The 10,051-nt window shown below is 44.5% G+C and overlaps 1 protein-coding gene across 2 annotated transcripts; it reads right to left on the minus strand.

Moving 5' to 3' along the window:
• Nucleotides 1-5,235: 5,235 nt before the first annotated feature.
• LOC121348463 (alpha-1-antitrypsin-like) lies at nt 5,236-9,646 on the minus strand. 2 transcript variants are annotated; one of them, XM_041428014.1, is made up of 4 exons: nt 8,998-9,646; nt 7,775-8,045; nt 6,010-6,157; nt 5,236-5,439 (listed from the first exon to the last, which is right to left on the minus strand). In XM_041428014.1, exons 1-4 carry the CDS (start codon nt 9,644-9,646, stop codon nt 5,245-5,247), a joined length of 1,263 nt encoding a protein of 420 aa, XP_041283948.1. In that variant the 3' UTR covers nt 5,236-5,244. The 2 variants fall into 2 exon arrangements, with proteins under 2 accessions (XP_041283948.1, XP_041251615.1); XM_041395681.1 differs by having other exon boundaries at nt 7,775-8,041; nt 8,994-9,646.
• Nucleotides 9,647-10,051: the final 405 nt, after the last annotated feature.

Here is a 10,051-nt window from a genome sequence, read left to right on the forward strand (position 1 = left end):
ATGTTAAAGTTTTAAATGTTATACAATTATTAAGTCATGCTAGACTTTTACCTGTGGCCAAACATGTGAAATTGATTAAACAGTTATTTCCCGTGCTTTGAAGCCAGATATTTCAACACAGCAGGTAGTCTGATAATCTCTCAGCTGTGCCATTTACCAGGCAAACAGCTTCTCTGTGTAAATTAACACAGCCAACCCAGGGATATAAAATAATGGCTAGAACTAGATCAAGCTGTAATGTTACCCAGATAGCCCAGGGAGGAATGACAAACAAAACCAAATTCTCATGCTTGTCTCCCACAACCAGTAAACTGCACAACCACATTCGCGTGTGGCCTGCAAGAAGGTGTCCTTAAGAATGCTGGCTGTTCTCAGTGCCCCAGCACCAACAACCCTGGATGTCTCAGCATCAGTTCTGGTCAGAGGCTGGGAACGCTGACACATGTGAATGGGCACACAGGGGTTTTGCCACAGCAGCTTCTGTGTGGCTGTCACAGGACTGACAGGTCATTTACAGCTGTGAAGATTTGTTTTAAAATAGCTTTTCTGTGTAACCATGAAGAAAGCAACCTACTAGAATTTTAAACTGTGATTTCACCTCTTTTCAGTGAGCTCCTTTCTTTTGTCAATGAGTAGAGTCATGCTCATGCCTTCCAGTAATCTGTAGCTGACTGGCTCAGCTCTTGAAGGTAAAACAGAATAAATAATGATGACATCTTATTTCTTGTAGCTATCCAGAGGCAAAAAAAAAAAAAAAAAAAAAAAAAAAAAGGTGCTTTTGGTCAAGTTGCTAAACATCTAGTGACTGAATAACAGAGTATCAGCATAATAGATAAGATAAGGAGGCACAGAAAAAGGAGTCCTACTGATGCCTGTTGTACTGCTCTCTTCTGTTTCTGGACTAACAAAGAAAGCAGTGTGAAATTCTGTCTCCTGGACAGAGCTCTGTGCTTGTTGGCCACAGAGTGGTCACCCAGAAGGTCCTTGGGCTGCGGGCACAGCCTCCTGCCTGGGGGTGTCCCCTTGCCCCTCTGTGATGTGGCCTCTGCCAGCCCTGCTCATGGCCTTGCTGCCCAGAGTGTGCTGTGGCCCCAACACACAGCAGCAAGCTTGGTGGGAGGGCAGGCCAGGGGAGGGTCTTTGGGGGACAATCAGGACTGCCACCCAGGGCTGGCTCCTTGCCTCTGATTCCTCTTCTCCCTCTTGCACCAACTTTTGCCTTTTGTCCAGCATTGATCCACAAGGTTTGAAGCACTTGGCAGAGCTCACTGACTGACTACAAATGGGGTGTTTGTGGGGGGGATGTTTTCTTTCCAAAACGTCAGTTTTTCATCTACCACCAACCTAAGGAAAGGGATGGCCACAGCCTTGCCAGGAGTACAAGGAGCAGATGTAATCCCTATGCTCTGGGGTCTGCTTGGGATTTCTGTGGCATATTTGCTCACCTGTTCTTCCCCTCGATTTTCTTCAGTGTTTCACAGGTCCACAGTACACCTGGACACTGTACCTGTGCTGTGTTTCACATACACTGCATTCAATCTCTGTTCTTGTAGTTACTAGTTATGCCCCAAACCGTTTTCACCCAGCTCCCAAGTCTGTAAAGGTTTGATGACCAGTGACTGAGCATTGGCAAGATGATTTCAACTCTGTGGTGTCCAGCATCATCCTCTGCTTGTACTCTCCAGTCCCCTTCTATCATCCCACCATGTCTGTATGCCTTCATTTTTCATTCTGGGGCCACAGACACTTCATTCTGTGCAGAACTCCTTGTTCTTAATATCTCCTGGTTACATAAATATCTGTATACAATCATCCAAAGCTAAGGAAAAATTTGAACAAAGTGGGTAATAGCGCTTAATTGCTGGATAGTTACTGTTGCACAAAAAGTAGCTAAAAGAAAACCCCAGGCAGGCCAGGGCAGGTCCAAGCAAAGCCTGGCAAGTGCAAAGAATCAAGGCTTGTGCTGTTAGTTTAACAAAAAGCAGGCCACTGGGTTACAAGAAACAACAACACCGCTGTATTTGCAAAGTTAGAGGTTTTACTGACCTGTGTCTTTCCTCCTGCTGAGCAAGAGCTATCAGATCACACCTGCCTGATCCGTAAATAGGGCATCTTTCCCTTGACTCCTCTTCAGAGGGAAGCTGAAAGGTGTGGGGGGGGAAGGGAGGGGACTTTTGGCTCTCTTCCTTCAGGTACAGCCTCGGTGATGGTGAGAGAAGAGCAGAACCCTGAACGGCTACTTCAACAGTGTGTAAGCCCCGGAGGCTGCTGCAGTCTCAGGATGGGCTATCCGGAGCACCTGGAGGCTGCTGGAGCCTCGGGATGGGCTATCCGGAGCACCTGGAGGCTGCTGCCGAGGGGTGCAGTCACTGAAACAGGACTGGCACCTGGCCAAGAGACAGGCAGGTCACCCAACCCTGGGATGACCACAAGCACAGCTGTCACTTCCATCCTCACACTCTACAGCTGTGTCAGCTGTTTCAATGGCTAATGAACATGGTCATTAATTGTCCCTGAGATGTGTCTGGCTCGTTTATATTCCCGCATTGCCCATCACAGCAAATGCCAATAGCCTAGTGACCTGAAGCCCTGCCCTTCTGCCCAGCTTTCCTCACAGTGCTGTAAGTGCCCTGGAGATGTTTTGTGGAAGGCAGGGAACCCTGCTTCTTCCTGCCCTCCATTTTTTGGGAAGGAGAGACGAGGAGCAGCCGGCGGAGCAGGCCGCAGCCGAGCCGGCAGCATTCCCCCCCTGCGCGCACAAACGGCGCGGCAAGTGGGAGGGACGAAATGTTAGCCTGCAGGAGGGAGAGTGGGAGGCTGCGAAAAAGAGCTGGTCCGGAGAGGAAATGAGAAGTGAGTGTAATGAGGAAAACCTGTTTTGTTGCTTGCAGCAACGAGAGCAGGATTAAGAGAGTAGGGCTTGGTGGATGGGGGGAGAGATGAGAAGGGGCCACATCACCACCAGCGCAGCGCGGGTGTGGGCAGGGAGCAAGCTGTCTGCTGCTCTTTTGTGCTACGTGTGGTGCCTGCCTCTTCTTAACACTGTCTCTGGCAAATCCTGCAGTGGAAAATCACAGCATGCTGCCAGTACAGCAGGAGCTATTGCCTGATGAAGCGAGTCTCCCAAACGGCTCCTGGACACCGATGGATAGGCAGGAAATCCCCTGTGGGAGCGGCAGACGCCTCTCCTCAGCGCCCCTCCCGCGGCTGGCACCGCTCCGTGCCCCGTGACCTCCCCGAGACATCTCACAGGCACGGAGAGATCGGGTGAGAGCTGCGGTGAGAGGAGAAGCCTCCCTCCCACTGCCCCCTGGGCTCTTCTCCCTGGAATATGTGAGGAAACACAATTCCAGCATCCTGCTTGTGAAGGGGGCACGTCTATGAGGGCACCAAGGCACTGACCGAAGGAAAGGAAAGAATCTCAGCCTTAGCTGATTGAGCTTAGGTGGGAAATTCTCTTCAATTCTCTTCAATTCTCTCCCAGATCCACATCGGGACAACTTGCCTCCTACTATGGTGTATTTCTACCTTTATGTCTTCATCCACTTCAAAGTGTTTTACAAGGGAGCAAGCAATACTTAATTCATTTGTGGCCTCTGTTTCTTTCACCCGTCTTGGGGTAAATTGAGGATCACCCTACTAAAATCAATTATTTCCATTTTTTAACTGCAACTCTAGGGAATTCAATACATAACTAAGGATCTCGCCTCTTTGAGCTCTTTACCCCCTGAAGGTTTTACTGTTGCTTTACTGGATGCCTGTTGTTTAGCAGCAGTTAACAGTAGGAGTGATAACGACTCAAACTGACCCCACGGAGGCTGTGCCCTCCAACTGTATTTAAGGGAGATGAAAAGCCTGCACTCAGGTGAGGGGTCTCGTTAATCACTACTGTGTGGGTGGGGTTGGGCTACAAGGGACCCAAACAGATAGAGGAGTATGCAGGAATGTGCCAGAAAAGTACATGCATCTTTGTCCCAGTGAGTTCTGCCTTCAGTGCTGAGTTGTTGATATGTTCATCTATACTGAGACTATTTAGTCAAAAAACACCTTCAAGCATCCTGTTAACAGAGGGTATTTACTGGGAACACAGAGCAGAAAGGGGGCTTTCCTTTAGAGTGCAAGAGGGGAGACAAGGCTTTGCACCACACTAATAAAATCACGCTTTCTTGTAATTTCGCAGAGAGCGCACAAGAACTTGCTGAGGTTGTGTTTGCTTCCCAAGTCTTTGACTGCTCCTAGCATCATTGGCAATGACACCATTTCATCTCTTCCGAAACCCCACAATTTTAGGGAAAACAGAGCCAATTGTACTCCTTCTGATACCAGCTGCCAAGGCAAGTCCATTGAAAGTGGTTCCCAGCCAGCCTTCAAGCTGCCCTATGTTCTGGCATCCCCACCTGGGTCAGATGATTTGCTTATTGAATGCTCCTTACTTACATTTTTGGCTGTAAAAGGACAAAAGCATTTGAAAGATCTCTGATTTTCCAGAGTCTCCTTTTATGTTTTCCACAAATTTTGGCTGACAGTATGCTTGAGTAATTGACATCCAAATACCTCACCTTCCCATTCAGCTACATCCTCCTTCTCACCACCGATGGATACATGTGTGAGGAGTCGGTAACTCCATCTAAATCTGTCAAATTGGTAACACATGGTGAACATCAGATTCAAGGCAGATTTGATCCTCCTGCTCCCTTTTAAGCTGCAAGAAACTGAGGAAGATATGCTGCTAGATTGATACTAAGAATGATAAAAGGTTTCTGGTACAGAAGGCTGTTGAAGGCAGCTTTTCATATTCCCAGTGCTGTCTCCATTAGAAACTTCAGGTTTCTGTGACCCTGCAATGTGGATCCAACTGTTCTCATCTCAGATTTCCTTCTGGTAAATTGCAACTACTTCTGCTTTGTTTGCAAGAATGTTCATAATTTTACCTGCTGACTACCTCATATTAAGCAGGAGTCTTCCATTGTAATATAAACATTTCTTTCCAAATGCTGGCAAAGCTTAGGTCTTTCCTTGTCTTTCAGCCAGGTAAAAAAGGCATTATTTTCTGTCTGAACTTAAAACAGTTTCTTCCTTCCTCTTCAAGAAGTGTCATGGTCAATACCAATAGTGTTTGATGATGACATAAAATAAAAACTGTTACTAACAAAGAACCATATATGAGCTGGTACAAATGGAAATAAATCATGTCATGCATTTTCACATCTTTAATTAGTAGTAGCAAACAAAATTCACGTCGCTTCAGCTAGTGATAGTTGGGTTAACTATTTTTCCTATGAAGAGTGTACTGTTTGTATCTCTGTCAAAAATCAGCATGAGGAAGGGATGGCTGAATTCAATGGTTGGAGGAAGAGCCATTGGCATTATTTCAACAGCAGTTGCTGCTGCTGCCTCAGTACCTTTCTCATCAACATCCAGAGAAGCCTTGTGGACAACCTAGGAAAAAAGAAAATAGAGTCACTCTGGGCAGTCAACAGCCTCTTGAGAAATTAATCAGAGTCCTTTTAAAGCAGCCCTGCTTTGGGGGATCCACTGAAAAGTGAGTAGAGGCAGAAGAGCTCTATTGTTGTAGTCATGGCTGCTTAAATGAGGTTTAGGATGCAGCTATGGAAATCTCCTAAAAAAAGTCCAAAATACTGGATGAAGGATAGAGGCTCCGCCTGTAATTGTGTGTCTGTGCCTCCAAAACTGAGTCTCCAGGGTGAGAAGTTCAGGTTGTGCTGTGCCTGGGACCATTAGTGGTTTTCCTTGAGGAATCAGGAGTTGATGCTCCTCTCATGTTTCAAATACTGCCCAAAAAATCTTGGCCAATACCATTCTTGGTAAAAAACAGGCATGCAGCAATCTAATCTGATCTCCAGTGCCACCAAGAGCCAATCTCCTTTTGTAAGCTGGGTGACCCAGCTGCAGGCATGTTGGGAAGCTGGGAGCTGTATATACCTGGTATTTCTGGATGCTACCACTGATGGATTTTCCTGCATGTTGTGAAAGAAGAAAAATACTTACTTTGGAAACCTTCAGGTCTGGGGTGCCAGTGATGCCAGAGAGATCTGCCTGGTTGGTGAACACATCCACAATTCCCATCTTCCTAAGAGTGTTACTTATTTCATAGCTCCCAGAAATAGAAAATTTGGGGAAGTAGAGGTTCATAAAGCTGTTTGATGGAAGAGAAACACAGAGAGTGGTGAGAAGGATTTTTCAGCAATATAAACAATGGTGAGAAATCTGTTTAATTCCCATGAGCATCAAATCCCAGGGGTTTGGACCCTGAATGTACAGTGAGCACCAATTCAATTGCTGGTGCTTCTCATGGTGATACAAGCACTAAAATACTTAATAATAAAAATAACAATCATAATAGTATTTATCTGGTGTTTTGTTCCAGGAAATCTGAGAGCTCTCAACAGCAGCAAGAGCCCCTCTTTACAGGCAGAGACAAAGGATATGTTGCTCAGGAAGGTGGAGACCTGAAGAGAAGTCCTGACAAAGTCTGCCTGGGGAGAAGTGTGGCGAATCCCAGCATTTCAAATCAAATAAGTATTTTTGGCATAACTGGGGCATTTGGCATGGCCCCAGGAAAGGTCTGCTACATGCTGCCTGCACATTTGGATTCCCAGTCCTCTAATTGTCTTCCTCCTCTGAGCTGGCCATGATCAAGTTTGCCTTTGACTGTGAGCTGTGTGTAGGCAACCCCTGCTCAGTGTGATTTCTGTTGGGTTTCTTTTCATGCTCTGTCCAGGGGTCCTCAGTCACCCACAGCAGTGATTACCCTTTAGGTAGCTTAAGTCTTTTGCTGTCTTGCAACAAAACAGTAGAACAGAAATTGCCATTTTGTTCTCCCAGCTTCTCCCATGAAGAGCTTATTCCTATATTGATCCTAAATGACCTTGCTTCACAAATTCATTTAGATAGGGGTTTTCCTGATATTGCAGCTGAGAATGATACATTTTAATTTTGATATTTGAGGTATCACATTATTAGCTCATATTCAGTTTGCTACCCATTATGTTTTTACTAACTGTGTTGGTATTTTTGTGATGATGCACTGAGATATATGGGTGTGAACTGCACAGCCTTATTAGTTGTGAATTAGGGCAGAGCTTGGTAAATTAGGCATGTGTTAACATTGATATTACTCATCTACTGTTGCTGAGATCTCTCCCAGTCAAACAAGGTTGTAAAATGCATTAGCTGTTGTTGGTGTCAATGGTTGAAGCTAACAGAAACTCATTAGATATTTATAGTTTCAAAACAAAATGCCAGAAAATCAGGACATCCACAATTAATCACTTGCCTGTTCTAACAACTGAATGCTGCAAGATAATTGTGTAGGACATATCATGCCTGTAAGCACTACTGCAAACTGTGTAAGTTATGCTTTATTTAAGGTTCAGACTTATGACTGAGTCACAGTGTATCAGTGACATAAGAGAGGAAAAACACACTACTGAAATCTCAGTATAGAAGACTCGGCTTAAAATTGCAACCATTCCTCTCAGTCCATGGAGTATTTTAGAAACACCAATCTAGGCTTGCTATTCCTTAGAGAGGAAGAGGATGGTATCTGCTCTAGCTGGGAGAGCAGCAAGTCACTCACTATTCAAAAGAATAGTTAAATACCAACCAGCTGCAAGATTTTTACAACTAGGGCACACGAGCCAAAAATAACCCACTCAGTTCCCAGAATCGCCACATTCACAGTGTTTGCATTCCCCAAAAACAAAAATTACTATAAATTAGGTGCCACTACAGCTGACTGGCAGAAGATTACCTCTGGAAGAGATGGTCTGACCATTTCTGGATGGTTTCCTTGTCCAGAATTTGCTCTAACCGCTTCATTTTCCCTTTTGCTGGCAGAACCAGAAATGCAGTAGCACTGCCATTATAGTGCAGCCGTACCACGGTGCATGACAGCTCCTCGTCGAAGTAGAAATCAAATCTGCCCATCTGGTACATCATAGGGACTTTCACAGTCGTTTCAGCATCCACAAAGAACTCCCTTTCTTCAGTATGCTCTGCTTTAAAAGGCTTTTCCCAGCTGCCTGACAGAGAGAAGGAGAATATAACTGAACATCCAGTATTCTGTCTCATCATAGACTAAACTTTTTTGGCTAATAGTAATATTCACCTGTTTCTCCATGTGTTAAATACTGAATTTTCAAATTCAGTTTAGAATGTGTATCACAGTAATGCAAGGATCTTTTACCTGTTCAAAAGAGTGCATTGTATTCCACTTTCAATTTATGTTTCAGATGCCAGTAATTATATAATTAGGTGGTGTTTTTGTACCTACCACTGCTTTTCTGTTTAGGAGATCTAAGTGGCCTTTATGTAAACATCATCTGTGTACTCATATACTGCATGCAATTAAGTTCTATTGACTTTAATCATAAGCCTCAATTTGTAGATAAAATAATGTAGGATCTCATATCTGAGTGGTGTTATGTCAGGCTTAAGGGCACATCAAACCCACTTCAGAAATGCACATTGTTTCTGCTTTGTTACTTAAAATTTTCTCCCCTGTTCATCACTAGCTTCTCCCATATATAAATGTTAGTGTGCATGTATAAAGGACTCTGACAGGGGAAAAAAAAGGAGTATGTAGTAATTTAGGCTATTGAATTATGCATAATTTAAAAAGAGGCATTACATCATATATAAGTCTCAGTGCCTTCACTGAAAATTAGAAGAATATGGGACAATTGGAGTTATGGTCAAACCCAGGAACACCAGCTGAGGCTGCATGGAAGGCTGTGGCTTGGAACAGAGCTCCTGGAGCTGTCACAAAGAGAAACAAGACTGTGGCCTCCGGCTGTCTCCCCATTACCTGCCTCCTGTTACCTCTCCACCACCTGCCCTATGCCATTAGGGGATCTTCTGGCCCAGCAAGGAGCATTGGAAATTTCCCCCAGACCAGTTTTTAGTTGAGGTAGGTGACATTAGATTTGTTGATAAGAATGAACAGTGAGAATGTGAACCCTAGAGGATACTTACCTTTAAAGAAAACAAAGCTAGCCAGAAGCATTACAGTTTGTGGGTCCATATCCTTGACCAAATTAGTAATTTTCCCATGTGTTGTCTTCTCTATATAATCACTGATCTGCTGCTCAGCTTCTGTGGGTTTGTTAAAGTCAGTGGCAAAAGCCTCCAGCTGATACAGAGCTTTGGCATCATCTAAAAACTCTTTTAGGAGTTTCAGCTTCTCTGTTACAAAGATGGCATTGCCCATGTTGAGCTGGACTCCACCCTCAGGGTGGTTCAGCATGTGGATTAGGTTGTGGAAGCCTTCATGTATCTCTTTCTCCGGAATCTCTGTAATGTTGAAGGCGAGTCCTTCCAGGATCTGAGACTGTGTGGCTGATCTAGCCCCAAGGGCCAGCATTGCAAAGGCAGTGGAGATGCTCACAGGAGAGAAGAAAATGTTCTTATTTGGTGCCTCCTGTGTAACCTCCCTAAAAAACTGGAATGCAAAGTCAGCATTGTTTGGCACAAGTTTGAGGCAAGCCATCGCTTCACCTCCGTGATGTATATGGTGTTTAGGGTCATTTGGGTCATGTCCATTGTGATCGCTGGGTGGGAGCTGGCTGTGGGCAACAGTGTGAAAGCCAGCCAGTAGCAAACTTAGGTAGAATGTGGTCTTCATGTTCTTGTATTAAAATCCTAAAAAAAAAAAAAAAAAAAAAAAAAAAAAGAGGAGATGATGTTACTAAGTAAATTAATTAAGTAGAGAGTTATTCTGTAATTACCACTGAATTGAAAAGTCTTATATCTTTCTTTTGTCCTCAGTTTCCATGTTCTCCAATTCTTGCCAGAATTTTTTTTAATTTTCCCAGGCCTCCTGGCAAGTCTCCGCCAACTCTTTCTGCCACCCCCACCCTAAATACCTGCAAAGACAAAATTCAGCATGGATTAGTTGAATACACAGCACCCTCAGCAGGCTGGAGAATGGAGCATATCCCTCAAAAAACACCTCTTGGCTAATAGCTGAAAGGCTGTGGTGCAACTCTGCTTTTGACACTAATGGTCTGAATAATTCCTTAAAATTTCA

This window comes from Onychostruthus taczanowskii, unplaced genomic scaffold, assembly GCF_017590055.1.
Source record: "Onychostruthus taczanowskii isolate IOZ18803 unplaced genomic scaffold, ASM1759005v1 scaffold1, whole genome shotgun sequence".
In the NCBI taxonomy this organism is placed as follows: Eukaryota; Metazoa; Chordata; class Aves; order Passeriformes; family Passeridae; genus Onychostruthus; species Onychostruthus taczanowskii.

What these genes read in the sequence shown, in the direction of transcription:
- LOC121348463 (XM_041428014.1), bottom strand. Translation starts at nt 9,646, where the DNA reads ATGAAGACCACATTCTACCTAAGTTTGCTACTGGCTGGCTTTCACACT. An exon ending in TAGCTTTGTTTTCTTTAAAG is followed by an intron (nt 8,046 to 8,997) that starts GTAAGTATCCTC and finishes TCTCTCTGTCAG; the next exon opens with GCAGCTGGGAAAAGCCTTTT. An exon ending in TCAGACCATCTCTTCCAGAG is followed by an intron (nt 6,158 to 7,774) that starts GTAATCTTCTGC and finishes TCCATCAAACAG; the next exon opens with CTTTATGAACCTCTACTTCC.